The sequence below is a fragment of the Monodon monoceros genome, unplaced genomic scaffold (assembly GCF_005190385.1).
Source record: "Monodon monoceros isolate NGI ecotype Baffin Bay Population unplaced genomic scaffold, NGI_Narwhal_1 Super_Scaffold_12, whole genome shotgun sequence".
Classification (NCBI taxonomy): domain Eukaryota; kingdom Metazoa; phylum Chordata; class Mammalia; order Artiodactyla; family Monodontidae; genus Monodon; species Monodon monoceros.
Window position 1 is genome coordinate 105,150,416 of NW_021703768.1, and position 23,227 is coordinate 105,173,642.

The following is a 23,227-nucleotide window of genomic DNA, read 5'->3' on the forward strand; positions in this document are numbered from 1 at the left end:
AAAAAAAAAAAAAAAATGTTGACTTAGAAAATATTTTTTAAGATATATATATATATATATGATAGTGTTATGTTTTGGAATTAGGAGTTTCATACATTGCTTATAGCATCTCTTTCATTTCTATCTAGATGTTTGACTTTGGCCAAATTAATTGATTGGTCAGAGACTGTTTGAGTGGCAAAAGAGTCTCCAGTGGCACTTTGAGATTACTCTACTTTTTGTTTTTCTAACACCCGAACTCTGGAAACTTCTGTTGCAGCTAGATCATAATAAACTGGTACAATTATGTTACATACTTTAAAACAAAGAAAACTCAAGACCATTAGAAACCAGTTAGTAAAATATTAACTCTATCTGCCTGTAGAGTTACAGGCAGAATCTTAACGGATAGTTTAGTTAGACCTCTTCATTTTCCTAATGTGGATACCAGTTTAGTGAGGTATGTTACAGTTAATGGCAGAATCAGGAAGAAGAATCTAGGTCTTCTCTCATGTTGTGTTCTTTGTATTTCACTACAAAGCAGGTGTAGAGCAGCTATTTAAATTACATTTAACTATTTCTATTTAAAATACAAAATGACTCAGAGTAATTTTAAAGCTTACTTATACCTAGATTGTGATTTTTCCCTCTTAAAAAACTCTATAACATCAAAGGCGGCCAAATAGAGACATTTTGGTGTTTACAAATTGAGGCTCAGAAGTTAAGTCTGAATCTTGGGTGATTTATGTCCCTTTAGATTCCACCTTGTTGCCCATCTGTTTCTCCCACATGGGAGATAAAAGTGAAGAGATTGATTGAAGAGGAGACGTTTTATTTATTTTTTTTGGCCACACCGTGTGGTCTGCAGGATGTTAGTTCCCGGACCAGGGATTGAACCCGTGCCCCCTGCAGTGGAAGTGAGGAATCCTAACCACTGGACTGCCAGGGAGTTCCCAAAGAGGACACATTTTACACTTCTTATATTTTCTTCCTCCAAAAAAAATCATAAGCCTGAGAGGGAGAAAAAAATGGATTTCTCAGTTTATAGCCTGGTTTTTTGCAAATGCAGTTAAATGCAAATTCTCTGAGGCAGGATTTTGTTTAGTATCACTCTTGAGATGAATGCCTGCTTCTGATATAGAATGTCTCTGGATTTTAATAAATTGATTAGTTGATTTTTTTTTTTAATTAAAAAATTTTTGGCTATGTTGGGTCTTCATTGCTGCGCATGGGCTTTCTCTAGTTGCAGTGAGCAGTGGCTACTCTTCATTGCAGTGTGCAGGCTTCCCAACGTGGTGGCTTCTCTTGTTGCCGAGCATGGTTTCTAGGCACGTGGGCTTCAGTAGTTGCAGCATGAGGACCCTAGAGCGTGCTGTCTTCAGTAGTTGCAGCACGTGGGCTCAGTAGTTGCGGCGCGTGGGCTCAGTAGTTGTGGCGCGTGGGTTCTAGGGTGCACCAGCTTCAGTAGTTGTAGTGCATGGGCTCTAGAGCACAGGCTCAGTAGTTGTGGTGCACGGGCTTAGTTGCTCCGTGGCATGTGGGATCTTCCCCGACCAGGGATCGAAGTCCCCTGTGTTGGCAGGTGGATTTTTTTACCACTGCGCCACCAGGGAGGTCCCTGGTTGATAATTTTTTAAATAACCTTTTTATTTTGGCATAATTGTAGATTTACAGAAAAGTTAGAAAGCTGGTACAGACAGTTCCCTTATCTCCCTCCCTGAGTTTTTCCCCCATTGTTAGCATCTTAGGTGACTGTGGTTCATTTGTCAAAACTAAGACACTGACATTGGTACATTACTATCAACTATACTCTAGGCTGTACTGTACTTTTTGTGTTTTTTAGGATACCACAGGTCTCTGTAAGTCTCCTCTGGTCTGTGACAGTTTCTTAGGCTTTCTTTGTTTTTCATGACCTTGAAAGTCTTGAGAAGAACTGGCCAGGTGTCCTGTAGACTGTCCCCCAATCTAAGTTTGTCTGGTGCTTTTCTCATGATCAGCCTGGGGTTATGGATTTTAAGTGCCCTTCTTGTTACATCATATCAGGGATTACGTGACATACACACAACGTCACTGGTGATGTTAACCCTTATCATTGATTAAGACAGTGTTTGCCAGGTTTCTCCACTGTTAAGTTACTATTTTTGCCTTTCCATACTCTGTTCTTGGGAAGCAAGTCACTAAGTCCATCCCACTCTCAAGGGTAAAGGGCATGAATTTAGCTCCACATCCTGAAGAAAGTATTTACCTTTATTAAATGGAATTCTTTCGTAAAGATTCATCTTTTTTTCCCCCATTTGTATATTTATTTATTCATTCATTTGTTTATATCAGTATGGACTCATGGAAATGTTTTTATAAAATGTTTTTTAGTATAATATCGAATACTACATTGTTTTACTGGCTCAGATTGTTCTAGCTTTGGCTATAAGGAGTTCTGTCAGATTGGCTACCATGTTCCCCCTTTTTTTGAGCACTTCTTTACTTTCTGGTTCTATAAGATGCTCTAGGCCCATCTTGTATTTTCCCTGCCCCAGCACTAGAATCAGCTATTTCTGCAAATAGCCCTGGTTCTTTTTATTGGAGAGTGGCATCTAGAATTAAGCTCTGGGCACTGAGTATGCTCATTGGTATTGGGGTGTCATTGCTTCTAGGCCTGCTTGTGGGCAGAGCTAGGTAATAAATGTGTATATGCTAACCCATGTTTACACATTTATCTGTAATTGTATCTCTGTCCACTTGTGTTTATATTAAGGTAACCAAGAGTTTATACATATGTCTCTGACTTTAACCCTGTACCACTGGGTTCACTTTAGGCTTCCTTCCTTGCTTACCTGTAACTGCTCTCTGAGAGTAAGAAACCTGGTTTCTGCCATCCCATTTACTTATTTATCCAGCCCCAGTATACATGCAAAATAATTTCAGATTTTTTAACCTGTACCCCTGTGAGAAATAAATTCACTAACCTGGAGTGTAGTGTTTCTGCATAACATAGAGCTCTTTTTTATCTTTAGCCTTCTAGATTTAACTTTTGCACAGTATGTGCCCTTTCTCTCCTGCTTTGATGCGCAGGTACTTGTGATTTAAGGGCCTAAGCTATACATCAGTCTTTCTGAGTTGTTTACCTTTGTTATTTTCTGAGGTTATGGAGATGAATTCTGTCTTGGAGAAATACAGATGAATAATTACCTAGTGAACCACAGGGTTTCTAAGATGAACCTTCTGGTATAGGATGTGTGATTTTTCATTTTTTTAATACCAAATATGAAGTTTCTATGTTTACAATAATATTTCCAGACTACCATATATCATATAGTCTTTGCATGCTGATTGAGCGTGGGAAAGAACAACAGTTCTAAAGTGGTAACTGGAATCACTTTTCTTCAGTTTCTGAACAGTTCCAGCATTTCTCCAAAAGATACTAGGTTTCTTTTGTCAATGAGTTTTCTGTCTTTTAATTCTTTACTTTTGTTACTTTATTCTTTTGAGCTCAATGGTTTGTAGGGTAGCCAGAGTTGACTGTTACTAAAACCACAGCTTACAATTTTATTTGGTCAAGTAAAGAAAAATTATATGTACATTTATGACACATTTGAGGAATATATCTTTTTCTAGCCTTTTTATAAGATAAAACTTTCCTGAGGGCTGTATTTTGTATTGGAGAAATTTTTGGTTTTTAATTTCTTAAAATAAAAATTTTCTTGGATTCTGGTGTCAGAGATTGGATTTGTTCCAGTCCAGGAAATAGTTTAGAATAGCTGCCTTGTGCTACTGTTGGAATGTTCCTAGAAAGTAAATGTGTTCCCTTGAATCTTAAGTCTAGAGCATGTTTGGAGAGGATTCAAGAGTTGGAGGACTTGCTTGCTAAAGAAAGAGACAACTCTCGCCGCCTGCTGTCTGACAAAGAGAGAGAGATGGCGGAAATATGGGATCAGATGCAACAACAGCTGAACGATTACGAACAACTTCTTGATGTAAAGTTAGCCCTGGACATGGAAATCAGTGCATACAGGAAGCTCTTAGAAGGCGAAGAAGAGAGGTGAGTAACTTAGTTGTTACCCTACCTCATAGTCTGCTTTTTGCCCCCACCCTTTCTATTTAAAGAAAAGTAAATAGGTTTTTGGTTTTTTTTTTAACAATTAAGGCAACTTTAAATATTTTCTCGTTTCTTTTAATACCTAGCTGTAGAGATAGGTAGTAATAGATCATACTTTTACCTCACCAATAGAAGATGTTCAAGCAGTCTTATTATTTTAAATGCTGAACTCTGTCAGGATAGAGTCTTTCCTTTGAGATTTAAAATGTTTTGATAATTTAATATGTTGCAAAATATCAGATTTGCTGAAAGAGACTTTATACTTATTTTTCAAATCTGGTTAGTGTATTAATCCTTTTATACCTTTTCTGAGAAAAAAGTTCCAAAGGGAAAGTGTCTGATTTAGAATAAAAGCCATTTAATTTCAGTATTGTATACATTGTGACTGTAATTTTGTAAAAAGAAAATGCAGGTATGAAAAACTTAAGGAAAGTATACTAAGTGTAACAGGGGTTGTGGTAGGGTGGTGGTAGATGACATGTTCACCCCAATGTCCTCCCCTCATCTCCCCACCCCCTGGTTTTCCAAACTTCCTGCATTATGGTTATAGTCTATTCCTACCTAAAACATTCAAATAATACTTTTTTAAAAAGAAAAAAAAGTATGACAGTGGGCATTGTAGCACAAATAAGTTTCTCTTCGTTAAGATGTATGTTGGGGCTTCCCTGGTGGTGCAGTGGTTGACAGTCCGCCTGCCGATGCAGGGGACACGGGTTCGTGCCCTGGTCCGGGAAGATCCCACATGCCGCGGAGTGGCTGGGCCCGTGAGCCATGGCCGCTGAGCCTGCGCATCTGGAGCCTGTGCTCCGCAACGGGAGAGGCCACAACAGTGAGAGGCCTGCGTACTGCAAAAAAAAAAAAAAATGTATGTTGGCTTTGTCTAACAGATTGTCATTAATGTTTTGCTTTAGTAATGCATGTGCAGGATATTAATATCCTTTTTTTTAAGGTAAGGAAGGGCATATGTGTTTCATAATTGGAATGTTTTGTTCCTCCATGTAGATTGAAGCTCTCTCCGAGCCCTTCTTCCCGTGTGACAGTATCACGCGCATCCTCGAGTCGCAGTGTGCGTACAACCAGAGGGAAGCGGAAGAGAGTGGACGTGGAAGAATCCGAGGCCAGCAGTAGTGTCAGCATCTCTCATTCTGCCTCAGCCACTGGGAATGTCTGCATTGAAGAGATAGATGTTGATGGGAAATTTATCCGCTTGAAGAACACTTCCGAACAGGTGGAAACACAGGCCCCTTTTTGTCCAGCGTGGCTTTGCTGATTGGTGTCTTGCAATTGTAATAACTTCTCAGCCTTTATTTGGATTCAGTCTTTGTGGAATAAGAGTTTCCTTCTCCTTTTTAACCTAAATTCATGAAATGTAGTATAAATTTAAATAGGAGGAGGAAGAGGGATGGTGCGCTTAGTAGTTTAAAGATTTTATTCTTTAGCTCTTCTTCAGAGAGCCAGGGCTCTTTTTCACACCTGGTCATTTTGTCACCGTGGCCTTCCTAAGGATGAATTATTAATATTCCCTGTCCTGCCTAGCCAGATTTGTGAAGAAGTTAGATTATGGATATAGATGGTAGATATTCTTTCCCAGCTGTTAATTTTATGGAAGGAAGGAAATACGAGCCCAGACTCGGACACGTGTAGGGAGTGTTTTTCTCTCTAAATAAATGAATGAATAGTACTGATTTAATTTATATCAAGACTAGTATGAAGCCCTATCTTGAAATTATTTGTTTAAAAGTAAACATAAAATATTCATAGCAAGGGGCTTCCCTGGTGGCGCAGTGGTTCAGAGTCCGCCTGCTGATGCAGGGGACGCGGGTTCGTGCCCCAGTCCGGGAAGATCCCACATGCCGCCTAGCGGCTGGGCCCGTGAGCTGTGGCCGCTGAGCCTGCGCGTCTGGAGCCTGTGCTCCGCAACGGGAGGGGCCACAACAGTGAGAGGCCCGCGTACTGCAAAAATAAATAAATAAATAAAAATATTCATAGCAGGGAATTCTGAACTTTTGTGCTGGGGCTTTTGAGAGCTCAGTAGTGGAGGTCTTGGGAAGACCCTGGCTAGGCATCATTGAGCTGGGGTCGTGAAGGGGTATCAGGTGATGCCAGAGGAAGGCAGGTCTGGGGTGTAGTGAGGATGCAGTGGGATGGATGTCACTTCCAGAAGCATGTTCAGGATTTGTAAAATGTTTGTAAAATCACTCCTTTTCTCACCAAAGCTATTGAAACTATCTTGCATGTGGATGAATAAATACTTTGGATGGGCAAAGGAGCTTTAGCAGTCCTGATATGGAAGAGCATAGGTTCTAAGCCCTCTTAGTCACGACTTCAGAAACTAAAGAACAGAGTCGCCTCTGCTACTCCATTGTAGTAGTTTGGCTGTTTTTCAAAAGGCATTGCTGTGCTTTGTGGAGCTATTCTGGAGCTGGCTCTCAGCCTTGTTTACTCCTGTCTTTGAGTTAGAGATGGATATAAATAAATTAATTCAGCTAATTGCTTTAATACCCTGCACCGTTCCTCAGGAGAGTCAGGCAGCTCTGGGCAGCCTACGGGCTAGGTTGATAGCCGGTGCTTGGGACTGGCTCATTATGTCATTGACACATTTTTGAGCCCCTTATGCTTTAAGGTAAGAGTTAAATATGGGCAGAAGTGGTACAGATGAAGAAAAAGGACATATTTTCTTCCTTCTCTTTCCAGGCTTTATGTGTGTATATTTTAAAAGCTTAAAGCAATCAAAAATTAGATGTTTATAATGGTGGCTATGAAGCTAGATTGTGTTGTAAATTTAAATTATATACCTGTTCTAGCATTGAATATCACCATTTAATTTGGTTCACATCCCTTTTCTTTCAGTTTTGTCCTCTTTAAAATTAAACACTTTAATAATTAAAACTGCAGCATTGTCAAAGTTTGTTTTTCTGAATGACAAAACCATGTTTTCTTTTCATAGTAGGAAAATATGAACCATGGGAAGACAGTCATAAAGGTCTTAGTTTAACTGCCTATGGATTGATTTATTTGATTATTCCATAACTTTCTGTATATTTGAAGTGACCTTGTTTTATTTTGTTCTTTCAATAGGATCAACCAATGGGAGGCTGGGAGATGATCAGAAAAATTGGAGACACATCAGTCAGTTACAAATATACCTCAAGATATGTGCTGAAGGCAGGCCAGACTGTTACAGTAAGTTAATTTAGTCATCATTTAATTTAACTTCATTGTCTTAACCAATAGTTAAAGTAATTAAAACCATTTTGGCTTAAAGAGAAGCATTTTAGAAATGGGCATTAAAATGTTTTTGACATTATTAGGGAATTACAAGTGCTATTAAAGATTTTTAAAATTCTTTGTTATTGAGAGTGGTAAGTGACTATTAAAAGTGAAAGAAGTGACCTTTGAATTATTTTTATTTTCTCTACTCCAGTAGAAATTAGCGGCTGACACCCCCCCTTCACCCCTAAAGAAGTTGAGGTGACTGTCTCCTTTTTTCAATTCCTTTGTAAAAATATTAAATACATGTTTAAGATTTTATGATTGATACACACCTTACTGAGTGTTTAAGATCAAAGGCTCAAACAGGTTAGAACTTCTCTTTTAAAAAGTGTATTCATAGAACTTGCCACCACATTGTGAAAATATCAGATGCTGATTTTGTAATAATGGGTAAAAATTGGAAAAGATATCCTAACCGCGCTATCTTTTCTTTTCTTTAGTAATTATTGTAATGAGAGGAAATTTCTCAGCCCTATTATGTGTCTTACGGAAGCTGCATAATGTGATGGAAAGAATCTGACATTTTTAATTCAGAAGATTCAGATTTGAGCGTGCCCTTTATCTCTTTAAAAGTATAAAACCACTCTGCCAATCATCTGCTTTTTCCACTGGATACAGTTCCTCAGTGACTAAATAGATAGATATATTCTATAGGTCTAGTGGAGAACTCAATTTTCACATAAAAAAATGTAAGGCATTTTTTTTTCCTTTGGTAGCTGGCATAAATGTGTTAAGAAGCTCTTTGGAATGTGGTAATCATAAGTGATATTTCTGTAAAATTGTACAAGGCAGGGCAATAGCAAAGATCAGTTTAAAACTCCAGCTTCCCTGGTGGCGCAGTGGTTGAGAGTCCACCTGCCAATGCAGGGTACACGGGTTCGTGCCTTGGTCTGGGAGGATCCCACATGCCGCGGAGCGGCTGCGCCCGTGAGCCATGGCCGCTGAGCCTGCGCATCCGGAGCCTGTGCTCCGCAACGGGAGAGGCCACAACAGTGAGAGGCCCGTGTACCGCAAAAAAAAAAAACCAAAAAAAGCAAAAAACCCCCTCCAGAACAGAAGTAAGGGAACTACTATGTAATTTTAAATTTTCTTGTAGCCGCATTAAAAACAAGTGAAAAAGAAAGATGTGAAATTAACTTTAGAACTATGTCTTAAATTTAACCCAATATATCTAAAATATCATTTCAACATCTGATGAATATAAAAGTTATTAGATCACTTTAAAAAATATCTATTTATTTATTTATTTTGCTGCACTGGGTCTTAGTTGCGGCCCACAGGATCTTTGTTGCAGCATGTGGGATCTTTAGTTGTGGCATGCAGGATCTTAGTTGCGGCATGTGGGATCTAGTTCCCTGACCAGGGATCGAACCTGGGCCCCCTGTTTTGGGAGCGTGGAGTCTAAACCACTGGACAACCAGGGAAGTCCCTTTTTTTTTAAAAAAAAAAAAAAACTAAATCTTGACACTTCGAGATACCCTTACAGCACACCTCAGTTGGGACTAGCCATGTTTCAAGTGCTCACAAGCCACATATGGCTACCATATTGAACGACACAGCTCTAGGACATATTAGTTTTAGTTTAAATTACCCAGTAAGGTTACTGACGTGTTACGATTATTATTAAACACTAAACCAACTGTATGATTCCATATGGACTAGTGAAAAGTATAGCTTGAGGTTAGATTAACATTCCACATAACTTGAAAGTCAGCCCAGATCCAGTTCTCTTTTCAGTTTTATCCTAGTAATGCTCCTTGCCCCTTTCCATTTATAATGGTGATGGAAGATCTGGAAGCTTCAAGTGAGCACTTTAAGAGGAAGGGGTCTCTCCTAATTAGTAATTGATAAGGTTTTCTCCGCATTTAAAAGAATACCTGCTTATACTATCTCCAGTCTTCATTCTGCCATTGTATGGCCCTTTATATTGCAAGACAATTTATGGAGTACAAAACTTTCCTGTCTCTTTTCATATGGTCTTTTAGAAAGATCAGGACTGGTAGTAGTGTCCCTACAAGTGAGGACATAGAGGTTTGTAGAGGTGTAGTGTTATGTCCACGATACAAAACCAGGTTTTCTAACTCTCAAGTGTTCTCTATTCTACCAATGCTCTTCTGCCAGTAAATACATAAAAAATGTTGCAGAATTTCCCTGCTTATGAAAAGGGAAATCTTTCTGTTTCTTTTGCCTATTTCTGTAGCAGTCATATTTTCTGAATAATGGGTTGTTTCCTGAATTCTTTTCGGAATTCAGACTCAGACACTGGGGTATTATGACACTGTCTCTGGTTGGATATATACCACCTTCCATTAGAATATTCTAGATAGGCTGTCTGCTGCAGAGCTTTTGAGAGAAGTTGGTCATCTCCTCAATTCCTGCTATAGGCAGCTGGAGGATACCATTGGAAGGGGTAGAAGGCTCTAACACAGAAGGGATGGCTCATGAAACCCGTAGAATAACAGAATGCTAACAGTGAGAGCTTATATTCATTGAGTCAGCCATCTCCTCCATGTGGGTAATCATTTTTCTTCACAACAGTCCCGTGTATTATCAGTACCATTTCTGTACCATTGGAGGGTAAGTAAGGTAGCTTGCTCAAGGTGAGCTGGCATGTAGGCGAGCTAGGATGTGAATCTAGGCAACTTCACTTCAGAGTCCCGTGTGTCAACATTTTTATTTATCAGACTGGGAAGCTGAGGCCTAGCTAAGCTCTATGGGATATACAGCTAGTTAATATAGCAAGTCTAAAGCTAGGCCATAGTTCTGGAACTTTTAGAATCAGTCCTCTTACAAGGTGTTAAAGTCTCGTCATTATGTTGTTATTGGCATGTGGGAAAGCTGGGCTCTGTGTAGAATGATTTCCTTTTTTCTTTCTAGATCTGGGCTGCAAATGCCGGTGTCACAGCCAGTCCTCCCACCGACCTCATCTGGAAGAACCAGAACTCTTGGGGCACTGGCGAAGATGTGAAGGTTATATTGAAAAATTCTCAGGGAGAGGTATGGTCATTTTATCGGTACCACCACAGTGTCAATTTTTTTTTCTTCATTGAAGTATAGTTGACTTACAATGTTGTGTTAATTACTGCTGTATGGCAGAGTGATTCAGTTATACATATATGTACTTTTTTTTTTTTTGGCCACGCCACGCAGCCTGTGGGATCTTAGTTCCCTAACCAGGGATTGAACCCGGCCACTGGCAGTGAGAATGTGGAGTCCTAACCACTGGCCTGCCAGGGAATTCCTGTGTACATTCTTTTTTTAAAATACTTTTCCATTATGGTTTATCATAGGATATTGAATATAGTTCCCTGTGCTATGCAATAGGACCTTGTTGTTTGTCCGTTTTATATATAATAGTTCGCATCTGCTCATCCCAACCTCCCACTCCCATCCCTGCCCCAACCCCTGCCCCCTTGGCAACCACCAGACTCTTCTCTATGTTCGTACCACAGTGTCAGTTTCACCTGAGAGTTCATCATGCAAGTGTGATTTCTTTTCAAAAATCAAATTTAAATGTGAAGTAACTGATTGCTTAAATCAGACCAAGGCTGCTGAGTCAATGAAAGAGATGCTAACTCCAGGTTTTAGGAATGAAATATGATTGTTAGTACAGGTTCCAGAGTCAGTCTGTGTCCAGTTTCTGTCTTCACTGCCCAGTGACTTTGGGTAAGTTCCTTCACCTCTCTTAGTTTTATCATTTTAAAATGGAGATAATAATAACAAGATAACTAATATAAATAAGATAATATAATGAGAATAATATAAATGAGACAATCCTTGGGAAATGGTCAGAATAGTTTCTGGCCACTGGTAAATGCTTAGGTTATTAACCTTGTTACTGACTTTCAACATGCTCGTGAAACTGAGTTTAAGGATTGTGGAGTGTACATTTGCTTGATGTGTATGTTTTCAACACGTCAGTCCTAGAACTCTTGTCAAAGAACCTTACCTACCCCCACTGTCACATAAAGACACTCCCAAATTCCCCCAGCCACGCACACATACCAAGAGATGAAAGTGTCTTCAAGGATGGCGTGGTTTCAGGTCAAAGTACAGTATCCCCTTAGGGGTTTCTTCTCTGCTCCCATAGTGCCCAGGCACAGACTTTGTCTAGCTTGTCACGTTGTCCTCTCTCACTAGAGTAATAAGCATGTCAAGGGCAAGGACCTGTTCTGATTTTTCCTGGCACATAATAGGCACTTAATGAGAAATTACTGGATAAAATTTTAGGAAGATCAAACATGGACCTTTATTTAAGTTCAGAGAAATAAAGTGTAATTAATAACATTCATTCTGGGGGTCTGAGGTGTTTGCATACGAGAAGTCCTCTGCCCAGCCGTCTTTCCAGCCATCCCTCGCTGTAAACATCTGCTGGCGTTTAGACTGCTCTTAGTAAGGATTCACTGTCTGCTGAATGAAGAATGCCCCTTATCTCAGACTGAGGCTGAAAATGGAAGGGCACCTGATGTTTTCCACTGCAGACTTCAGTACGGTTCACTCCAAATACTTGCTGGTTCTCAGGGTGTGGGCGTTTACAGATGCCTTCCGGAATTCACAAACTTCGAGGAGCTGGATCTCCTCCTGTTCTCTGTGTGGAGCCCTGCTCGCTTTTTGCCTTCGGCACTTTGGAATTCTTCCCAGTCGTCACTGGTGCTGCTGCCCAAGTGCTGAAATTACTGCAGCTCCTATGCCGGTAGTTCCTTCGACATCTAAAATTGGCAGAATACATGTCTCTTTCAAAACAGTGTTACGAGTGCCGATTTGCCCAGATTGAAAAGCACGGTTTTAAGGGGCTATGGTAGATGAAATAGGGGCTATGGTAGATGAAATAGGTTTTCATGAACCATGGAATCTAGTCACCACCTTTTTCTGTGTGAAAATGTGTTCCAAGTTAGAAACGATCTTATAGGAGGATATTTGGAGTGCAGCGGGTTTAAAAGCGCACAAAATAGATACGACAAGTGAAAAAGTAGATGCCATGACATGGGATATGTCTGGAGGTAGTATTACCAGTGATGTTTCAATTAAGCTGAATGAAGCTCAGGTTTCCCTTCATAATTCAAACCACTGAACTCTATAATGGATTATTTGGTTGGTTGGTTTTCCTGTTCTTTTAATAAACTTCTGCATTCTGCTTGTTAGGCTCTATGAAGTGACCTCTGTCAGAAATGAGGAAAGTATTATGAATACAGTTCTTATTTCTGTGATTGTCAGGCAAGTACTTTTGGCATTTATTCATTTAATTTTGTGAGACCATGTTTATTAATAGATCCCGGACCATATTTATAATAATTCATAATTACCATCATAAAAACCACTTTTCTGTAAGATTGTAGGTAATTGGCTTAAGTCAGTGTAATTTTTTTACGTATATTTTCTTGCTGAGACATTGGAGATATCAGGAAACCCAATTAAACTGGCTTTAAAATAATGGGAATATATGAGTTCACAAAACCAACCATCCAGAGATAGTGGACTTGATCCATTGGCTCCCCCAGTGTCCCCAAGGATCTTTCTGTTGTCTGTTCCCTGAGTGTCTTCCTCAGGTGCATCATTCTAGGTTTACTTCTCGTGGGCAAGAGCATTGTGCCTAGTCAGGTCCTCGTCTGGGCTTTGCTCTCGTAGTACCAGCCTGGGTCATGTGCCCACCTCTGAGCCAGTTCCTGGAGTCAAGAGAACAGAGTTAGAGCTTGAGCCTTCTCCATGGCTAGATCACATTCAGCTTGTGACATACATGTCACATCTCCATGGGAGAGAGGGTACCCAGGTAAAAGTGGGGGCTCTTACTGAGAAATGGCCGGGGAGGGGTGGTCCTAGGGATGAAAAACAGCAAATGTCACCATAGAGAAATAAAATGTTTTTTTAATGAGGGAAATAAAAAATAAAGCAGTCTCTGTGTACCTTCTAGAATATAGACATCACTGAAATTTTTGTATATGCCGATGATTACTTATGTATACAGAGATGCTCTAGTTTAACAGTCAGCTCCTTCATCAACAAAAACTGCCTTGATTTTTAGTATTTGCTGAACTGTGGTGATTTCAGGATACCCACACACTGTGACTGAGCACGGAGTTGAAGAAGCAGCACGTGAGCTGGCGCTAGCTGGCCCTGCAGCACTGCTGGGGAGATGGGTGTACCTTTATGTGCCCAGGGCTTTACCCAGGCAGACCCATGGCATGTTGATAGAGACCATTTTTGGGTGCCTTTCAGGGCACTTGATAGGGTTGGGTGTCTTGCTGAGAGGAATTTTTTTGGTAAAGACATTTGTCTTTTAGCACCTTGACTAATAATTTCCTGGGCCTAAACCTTCCAGCAACTTTTGGTTCTAAATTTGTTTTATTATTTTTCTATTTAATTTTGTCAACATATTTATTTAGCTCACTTATATTCCATACAGGCTTTCTGCATTAAATTAACTGATTTTTAAATGTTGTCAAATGAAAAGTACTTAACAGCAGGCTTACATTAAAGGCAGTTATGCTGAAGTAATTCATAATTAATGAAGTTGGGCAAGTTGCTCTTTTCTAAGCTTCTCATTTGAGGCTCATAGTCTGGTGTTTCATCACAAGCTCTAAGAGCCGGTGTTTCCATATGGGATGTATATACACTGTCATGAGTTGCTAGAAGCTGAAATGTGAGAATTCTATAACAGATTTTATTTGACTTTTCTTTCCTCATTTTAAGATGAGTTGAGGGAAGCTAGGTACTCTGAAAACTTTTTGGGAATCTTTTTTCTGTTTTGTATGCCATCATCCCCCAGTGGATATCTTAGTTCAAAGAGTTGTAATTGATCTAAGGATTCACATGCTTTTTTATTAGTACTAATTTGGTTAAAGCAAGTGTTATTTGTGAAAAGACTATTTGTGTGTATAAACATGGACTGATCTCACAGAATTGAAGTTTCTGGCTAATTCAGACTCAAAATGGTCTATCTTCCTCGGCCGTGCAACAATAATCAAAATTCCCTACAAAATACTACTGTACTACCTTACTTCATTTATAAAATATATATGTGGATATGTTGTAAATAGAACTCTCATTTCTCTGTCACTGTTCTCTGGTTTTCTTCCTGTGCCATTTTAAACTAGCTGGTCTGTGTTAAATTTCAGGTAAGCTTTTACTGACGTGATTTTAGTGTCTTCATCTGGAGTTATCTTTCTTGAGTAACCTTAGGACATGCATGGTACAGAGTAAAATTAGACGTTCTGCAGCACTCTAGGACACACTCATTTACTTGCTGCTAGATCATCAGGTTAGCCTTGTGCTTAAACAGAAACACTGCTGCATTTGTGCAAGTCAGCATTCTCTACAGGATAGTCATTTGTATTTGCGCCTTTCAGTAGAAAATGGAAATGGTTACTTTCTGTTATGCCTCCAGTGAATAATAGGAGATCTGTTTTTTTGTAAAGAGTACATTGGAACTTCACTGGTATGTTATTAGTAAATAGTGTTCCTGTGTCTTGATTCTGTTTCATTCAAGAGGAACTAGCTGCTGAAGGAATGAAAGTTTGTCCTTTTCATCTCACTCATCAGGTGGTCCTCTTGCCACCGAGGTCCCTGAGAGCACAGCAGTTAGACTCTGACTTCATTTTATTCAGCATTTATTTAGCACCTTCTCTTTGCTAGGAGCCAAGATCTTTAAGCTGAATTCATGTTGAGTGTTATAAAGAATTTAGTGTGCCAAATCATTTACAGAATTCTTAGTAACAGAATGGGATAAAAAGCAGTGGAAACTTCTCAGCAGGTATTTCAAATTGGATACCAGTAGCTCCCCTGCAGGGAATATTGAAAATCTAAGAACTGCTACTAATTATGCAAAAATTTCTGTTCAGTAGCTGAAGCTATTGATGAGCCACTTTAAAAAAAAAAAAAAAAAGTCCCTGACGTAGGAATGCTGTTTCTTAAATTTACGCAACGAAAAGATGTCGTCCTCCCACAGTCTTTGTGATTTTTAAGTATAGTGGGTTTTTTTTTAATTAATTAATTTTTTATTTTTGGCTGCGTCGGTCTTTGTTGCTGCGCACCGGCTTCCTCGAGTTGTGGTGAGCGGGGGCTACTCTTCGTTGCAGTGCGCGGGCTTCTCATTGTGGTGGCTTCCCTTGTTGTGGCGCACAGGCTTAGTTGCTCCACGGCATGTGGGATCTTCCGGGACAAGGATCGAACCCGTGTCCCCCGCATTGGCAGGTGGATTCTTAACTACTGCACCACCAGGGAAGTCCCAAAGTACAGTGTTTTAACTTAAATCAAACTCTTGTGTTTAGGAGGTTGCTCAAAGAAGTACAGTCTTCAAAACAACCATACCTGAAGAGGAGGAGGAGGAGGAAGAAACAGCTGAAGTGGCTGTCGAGGAAGAACTTTTCCACCAGCAGGTATTACTTTAATATATGTCTTTTAAATTTTATTAACAGAATTACATGAAAACCAAAACCAGTAGTGGAGCTTGTTTTTTCCCTATTACTTGATGAACTAAGTCAGTGATCTACCAAGTGGGGTTTGTTTTTCCTGAGGGGATCTTCAAGATACAGTACATTTGGGTACTGGAAGAAAACGTTTGCACTTCTTTTTTAAAAATTATTTCTCATATCAAATTTCAGTTTTGTCTTTTGTTTTATAATGTATGTAATATGTTATGGTAGGGCATGTATGCCACTTAAATAAGTATATATGGATTGGAATGCATGCTAAAAATTATTTATTGAAGGGTTCTTTGATTGAGTTTAGATGACTAAATTGGAGCAGGTATCTGCATATAAACTCAAAAGAAACAAAGAGTAGGGACTTCCCTGGTGGCGCAGTGGTTAAGAATCCGCCTGCCAATGCCGGGGACACGGGTTCGAGCCCTGGTTGGGGAAGATCCCACATGCTGCAGAGCAACTAAGCCTGTGAGCCACAACTACTGAGCCTGTGCTCTAGAGCCCGCCAGCCACAACTACTGAGCCCGCGCGCTGCAACTACTGAAGGCCACGTGCCTAGAGCCTGTGCTCTGCAATAGGAGAAGCCACCGCAATAAGGAGCCCGTGCACCGCAACCAAGAGTAGCCCCTGCTCGCTGCAACTAGAGAAAGCCCATGTGCAGCAAGAAAGACCCAACACAGCCAAAAAATACATAAATTAAATAAAAAAAAAATCATTACCTGATTAAAAAAAAGAGTAATGTTCAGCTTCAGTGTGAAGTAAAATTCTTGCTGTCTTAAGTTTTTAATCATTTAATTGCAAGATAGATTTTAGCTGATGCTTGGACTTTTGAGAGTCCTTGAAATAAACTCCAAATTTGATTTTAATTAATTAAATTGGAATTATTAATAAGTAATGAGCCTTCAATTTATATTCTCAAGCTGTTCATGTCTATCATTAATCAAAATTCCTACCCTTATCCTTATAAGATGTCGTCACCATGTCTCCAGATTTATAAATCTGTTTGTTTTGCTTAATTAGCCCCAGTCCTGCTCCAAATAAACATTCTCTTATGTGTTCAGCCTCCAGAGTTGAGAACCACTTGAGGTAGGTTATAGTAGAATGAATTTTTGGCATGGATACTTCCTCGTACATTTTGGAGGAATATTTAAGAACAGGTGTTTTATACTTGGCTTTAACAAGAAACAGGTACAAGATCCATTTTCTGCCCTTATTTGAAACATTATAATGACTGGAAGTAAAATAACAATATAAGAGATATCTCAGGGTGCCAGGCTAGTGGTTCAGAGCATGAGTTGTAGCAGGTCAGATGCTGGAGAAGGCTGTTTAGGCCACCAGAACAGTTGAGAAGATCTCTGGAAAATAGGCTTATCCAGTATTTTGAAGGATGGGCAATTATTTGAGTATTAGGAGGCAGATGGTAGTGTTCTGTGGTTGTTTGAATTATCTGTTGCTACATTAGGAGACCACCTTAAATTAAAACTCAGTGACTTAAAACTGATTTCTTAATTCCTATGACTCTGTGGTTTGACTGGGCTCCACTGGGCAATTCATTTGTTCCCACCCGATGGAGAGTGAAGTCAGTCATGCAGTTGCGTTCAGCTGGAAGCTTGGCTAGGGCTCGAATGTTCTCCATGTCTGTTTCCATGTGGTTTCTTATCATTTGGTTGTTTAGCCCAACCTTCTTTACAGCATGGCAGCTGGCTTCCAAGAGAGTGAATACGGAAAGCATTAGATTTCTTAGCCCATATTCTCTTAGTCAAAGTAAGTCATAGGCCAGCTTCAATTCCAGGGGAGGGTAAATAGTCTCCACCTCATAATGGGAGGAGTGGCAAAGAATTTATCATGATCTTTAATTCATCTCAGGGTATATGTCAAGACTTGAGCACCAAGTATATCTGTCCATCCAGTTGTGTCTGTAGGGTGTGAGTGAGAGATAAGTGAAGTGGGGAGGTTGGTGTTAAATCAGCATACTCTGGAATGCCTAGGGAAGGAGCTTCTGCACACTTTGGAGCAAGGAGAAGTTGAGACAATATCAGAGGGATGACTGTAGAAGGGAGATTGCAGACACCCTGAGAGACTATGCAAATGGAGATTCATTAATTAAGGCATAGTGACCGAACTTGAGGGGGAGAAGAAAAAAAATCAAAGATGTGCGAGGTTTTTAGCTTTTGTGATCAGAAGAAATAATGATATAAAAGTTCAAAAGAGGGGACTTCCCTGTTGGCGCAGTGGTTGAGAGTCCACCTGCCGACGCAGGGGACACGGGTTCGTGACCCGGTCTGGGAAGATCCCACATGCCGCGGAGTGGCTAGGCCTGTGAGCCATGGCTGCTGGGCCTGCGCGTCTGGAGCCTGTGCTCTGCAACGGGAGAGGCCACAACAGTGAGAGGCCCGCCTACCGCAAAAAAAAAAAAAAAAAAAAAAAAAAGAAGTTCAAAAGAGGGAAGATGGAAGGACGGATCAACTATTTTGACTTCATATTAGAGAATGAATCCAGTGGCCTTTCGAGTTGATTAGAAGTCTTTCTGGTTGACCTTCAAGAAACCAATTTCAGTAGTCAAGTGGTGTTTCACAGTCATGTTGTGAGATTTTAAGGAATTAGTGAGGGATAAAGAAATGGATAGAGGGAGCCGTTTTGGCTTCACATTTGAAGACGAACCCAATGCACATGCTTCAGGATATGAAAGCTGAGGATCCAGCAAGCCATATTTCCTGATGTGGTTGTTCAGAATGCTGTCCACTGAGCTCCTGTTTCCTAAGTTACCAAAGGATGTTATTGAATAGGAATTTTCAACTTCAGCTGCTTATTAGAATTTCTTAGGGAGCTTTAAAATTACATATAAATAGATACTGTTCCCCAGTTAAATGAGAAATTCTCATTTATTTAAAAAAAATTTGTTTATTTATTTATTTTTGGCTGCATTGGGTCTTTGTTGCTGTGTGCGGGCTTTCTCTAGTTAAAGTGAGTGGGGGCTGCTCTTTGTTGTGGTGTGCGGGCCTCTCATTGCAGTGGCTTCTCTTGTTGTGGAGCATGGGCTCTAGGTGCGAGGACTTCAGTAGTTGTGTCATGCGGGCTCAGCAGTTGTGGCTTGTGGGCTTTAGAGCTCAGGCTCAATAGTTGTGGCGCACGGGCTTAGCTGCTCCGTGGCCTGTGGGATCTTCCCGGACCAAGGCTTGAACCTGTGTCCCCTGCATTGGCAGGCAGATTCTTCACCACTGTGGCACAAGGGAAGTCCGAAATGAGAAATTCTCATTTAATTGATCTAGGGACCTAGATCAGAATTTTGTTTTAAGAACTCCTCAGGATCTCAATGTGCAGCTAGAGTTGAGAATCACTGTTCTGGAATTTGTTGGAGTATTCTAGGGGAGAAGTCCATAAGAGGAGGTTAAAAAGGATAAGTGAGAAGTAATAAACGTCCATTTGAAGTTAGGTAATAATGAATTTGTAGTATCTCTGCCTTATTTTAAAATACCGTGATCCATTTTCTTAGCACTAATTTTTTTTTCTGTTTTCCTCATCAGGGAGCCCCAAGAGGTTCCAATAGAAGCTGTGCAATTATGTAAACTTCTCACATCAACTGTCTTCCTCAAAATAAAGAAGTATGGTAATCCTTACCTACATGCAGTGCAGAGCCTTCTCAGAAGCACAGAATATTTTTATATTTCCTTTATGTGAATTTTTAAGCTGCGAATCTGATGGCCTTAATTTCCTTTTTTGACACTGAACGTTTTGTAAAAGAAATCATATCCATACACTTTGTTGCAAGATGTGAATTGACACTGAACTGTGTACTGTTTGAAAAGGGTCCCTCAAATTTTTTGACATTTTTTTTGTATGTGTGGTTTTTTTTTTATGAGGAGGGGAGGGTAAATAAACCACTGTGTGTCCGGGTTTAATTTGAAGATTGCTCCATCTAGATTAGCAATCTGCTCTTGATTATTCTCTGCTATATATAACGGTGCTGTGAGGGAGGGGAAAAGCATTTTTCAATATATTGAACTTTTGTACTGAATTTTTTTGTAATAAACAATCACGCCTACAAAAATTTTTTTTAAATAGAAAAGAGAAATTTTGTAAGAAGGCAATATTAACCTAATCATCATGTAAGCACTCTGGATGAAGGATTCCACAAAACTTTGTTTTATGGTTACTTCTTCTCTTAGATTCTTAATTCACAAGGGGAATGGGGGGAGGGGGGAGGGGGGAGGGAAGGGTTTCTCCTAAAATGCATTAGTTGTGTTTTTTAAGATAGTGTAACTTGCTTAAATTTCTTATGTGACATTAACAAATAAAAAGCTGTTTTTAATATTAATCTGCTGTCTTTTAACTTTAGAACTGTTTTGGGGGAGAAAAGCGTTTCAGTTTTACTTTTGATAAAAATAATTTGGCTTTTTGTTTGAACTAGATTTTTCTTTAAGGCTCTGACAATGGGGAATATAAACACACAAACTATTTTGGGGTCTCCCCTGTTTTTAGTACTCTGTTGTCATTAATGATAGCACTAATAAAAGCCATAATAATAGCTAATTTTTTGGAGCCAGACACCATGCTCAGTGCTTTATATTTTTTAGCTTATTAACAATAAGACCTTTGAAAATCTCTTTTAAGAAAGCCATTTAGGAACATTAGGGACAGTAGGAGAAATTGGGGAAGACACTCCTTTTAAAGGAAAAAAATGGAGATAATATTTCTGGAATCTAGTTTTACTGTCTTTTTTTTTTTTTTTTTTTGTGGTACGCGGGCCTCTCACTCTTGTGGCCTCTCCTGTTGCGGAGCACAGGCTCTGGACACGCAGGCTCAGGAGCCGTGGCTCACGGGCCCAGCCACTCCGTGGTACGTGGGATCTTCCCGGACTGGGTCACGAACCCGTGTCCCCTGCATCAGCAGGCAGACTCTCAACGACTGTGCCACCAGGGAAGCCCAAGTTTTACTGTCTTTTGAAACACAGAAGAGACACTGATTACAAGGAGTACAGTATGAATGATAGAAAATATGTGTGTGCTGTGTGGGGTAGTTACGTATGGTGGTAACTAGAGTGTCATTTTTTACGCATTTGGAGAGTTTATCTTGTGATTGCTTTAGCTAAGTGAGTTAGTTCATCTTGTAGAAAGTAGAATATCCAAACCATCCCTAGAATGAACCGTTGATAACAATTCAGAAGCTAATCCAGAGTCAGCGTTTGCTTTTCTCTTAAAATATTCCTGCAGTAAGCTGCACAGACTAGCAACTTACACTTGAAAATAACTCACAAAGTCCCAGAATTACTGTGCTCTGCAGATTTACTGCATTCGCTTGTGCCGTCGGAGACACAAGATAAATGCTGGGTTAGAAATTCTGTCTGGTGAAGCAGATAAAATGATAACTTCTCCACACAGATTTATCTTCAGAATGAGAATGGCAGTGCAGGGTATGGCCCAACTTGCTTGTGAAAAGTGTTGCCACAAGATAGGATTCTTGCCATCAAAATTCATTCTGGGTACTTTATTGCCAGATAAATTGGGTTATAGGAATCACTTTAATTAGTTAAGCATTAAGAAAATTTGGCAGTTTTTCTTTTTCTTTTTTTTTTTTTTGCGGTACGCGGGCCTCTCACTGTTGTGGCCTCTCCCGTTGCGTAGCACAGGCTCCGGATGTGCAGGCTCAGTGGCCATGGCTCACGGGCCCAGCCGCTCCGCGGCATGTGGGATCTTCCCGGACCGGGGCACAAACCTGTGTCCCATGCATCGTCAGGCAGACTCTTTACCACTGTGCCACCAGGGAAGCCCAGGCAGTTTTAATACAGAGGAATATTATATACTCTAGTGAAATTTAGAGTAAGAACCCAGGACTCAGTTAATACATAGCTGGGTGCCTCTGAATATGTGGCAGGAGATTGTTGAGTCGATTTAAGCTGACAGACTTTACACTAAATAGAAATTTTCTGAAAGTGAGCTGCACGTACACCTGTTCCCACAGAGCATCTGGGAGGCAGAGGCTCAACGGCTGCCTCTCTGTAGTAAGTGCTTCTCCCCATCAGTGGAGGCTACGGCTGCGTATCTGCATTATTGAACTGTTTCATAACAAGCGTGAAATTTTCCTCTCTTATTTCATCTGCAGTGGTCTAGTTTCACCACTATGTTTAGATACAGATTGATTTTCCTCTTGCTCAGCTCTCACCTCAGGGTTTTTGACTAAGAGAATTCTGGATGTTCGTATTTTGTTGAATATCAGCTCATCCCTGTTCGCTGTTCTTCTCTTCTGGGATTTCTTTTAGCCTTACATTGAAACTATCCTCTTTCATATGTTTTAGGTTTCTTTGTGCTGTATTCTCAGTAACTTAGTATTTATCTCACTAATTATGTTCTCAGCCCTGTCTAATCTGTTTATCCCATTTGTTGTAGTTTCTAGTTTCGTTAACTGTACTTTTCATTTCTGAAATTGTGCTTGATTCTTTTTCAAAATTTGCCTGTCCTCTTTTCAACTATTTTTTTCTTTTTTTTAACTATAGTTGTCATCTTTTAAAAAGGTCATTTTCATCGTATTTATTTTATAGTCTCTAGTCTGTGTTCTTGAGTATGCCCATTTTTTTTCTCTCAGCTGCAGAAAAATTATTGGTGGTTTGCTTCCTCGTGGGGTTTTTAGGATTGTGAACTTATCTTCAGTAAGGGCTGTTTATTTTGTGAGTTGTCCCTGTCCCAGGGTTTTGCTGTAGAGTAACTTGGAGGTTTCCTGTGCTGTCTCCCCAGTGATGAGGTGGTATAGTGGTCTGGACCTCTGTTGCTGTTTTCTCACCTTGCGGTGGTGAAGGTCCACTACGACAGTTGTGCGGAGTGTTTGCTGGTTCTTGCAGGTGACTTTCACATGCAGTCCCCCGGCCCCAGCAGGAGCTGGGTTTTGCTCTGGGCCAGCAGGCGGTCCGTGTTCTGCTTGCCTGGGCTGTGGGCTGCATGGCATGGTCCTGTGCCTTGTGCACCGGGCCCTCTTCCTTGCATGGACTTAAAGCCATGTTTCCTGTCCCCATGTCCAGCCCCCGAGGCTTCTCCTTAAGACTTTGAGTTCTTTGTTCCTTATGGCACCTGGGCATTTCTTGTTTTTTTAGGCTTAGTCCTAGATTAAAACAAAAATAAGTTCTAGTTTATCAGTTTTATAGTGGAAGGAAGGGGTCATCTTGGCCAGTTCACTCCACCATCACACACACATACAAATAAATGCACATTTATTTTCATATGTGTGTAGTTTTAAGAGATACAGATATGCTAAATCATGTTCCTTTGGGTTTCAGTTTCTTACCCATCATCATCCCTTTTACCAAATCTTTTTTTTTTTTTTTTGCGGTACGTGGGCCTCTCACTGCCGTGGCCTCTCCCGTTGCGGAGCACAGGCTCCAGACGTGCAGGCTTAGTGGCCATGGCTCACGGGCCCAGCTGCTCCGCGGCATGTGGGTTCTTCCCGGACCGGGGCACGAACCTGTGACCCTTGCATC

The 23,227-nt window shown here is 40.3% G+C and overlaps 1 protein-coding gene across 1 annotated transcript in view; it reads left to right on the forward strand.

Annotated features, from left to right (window-relative positions):
* The window catches only part of LMNB1 (lamin B1), a 67,234-nt gene extending 47,157 nt beyond the window's left edge, over window positions 1-20,077 (forward strand). The window contains exons 6-11 of the mRNA XM_029218100.1: window positions 3,795-4,015; window positions 5,075-5,300; window positions 7,151-7,255; window positions 10,223-10,342; window positions 15,610-15,717; window positions 19,287-20,077. Of these exons, the coding sequence (XP_029073933.1) occupies window positions 3,795-4,015; window positions 5,075-5,300; window positions 7,151-7,255; window positions 10,223-10,342; window positions 15,610-15,717; window positions 19,287-19,328 (822 nt within the window). The 3' untranslated portion in view covers window positions 19,329-20,077. The remainder of the gene's footprint in view (window positions 1-3,794; window positions 4,016-5,074; window positions 5,301-7,150; window positions 7,256-10,222; window positions 10,343-15,609; window positions 15,718-19,286) is intronic.
* Window positions 20,078-23,227: the final 3,150 nt, after the last annotated feature.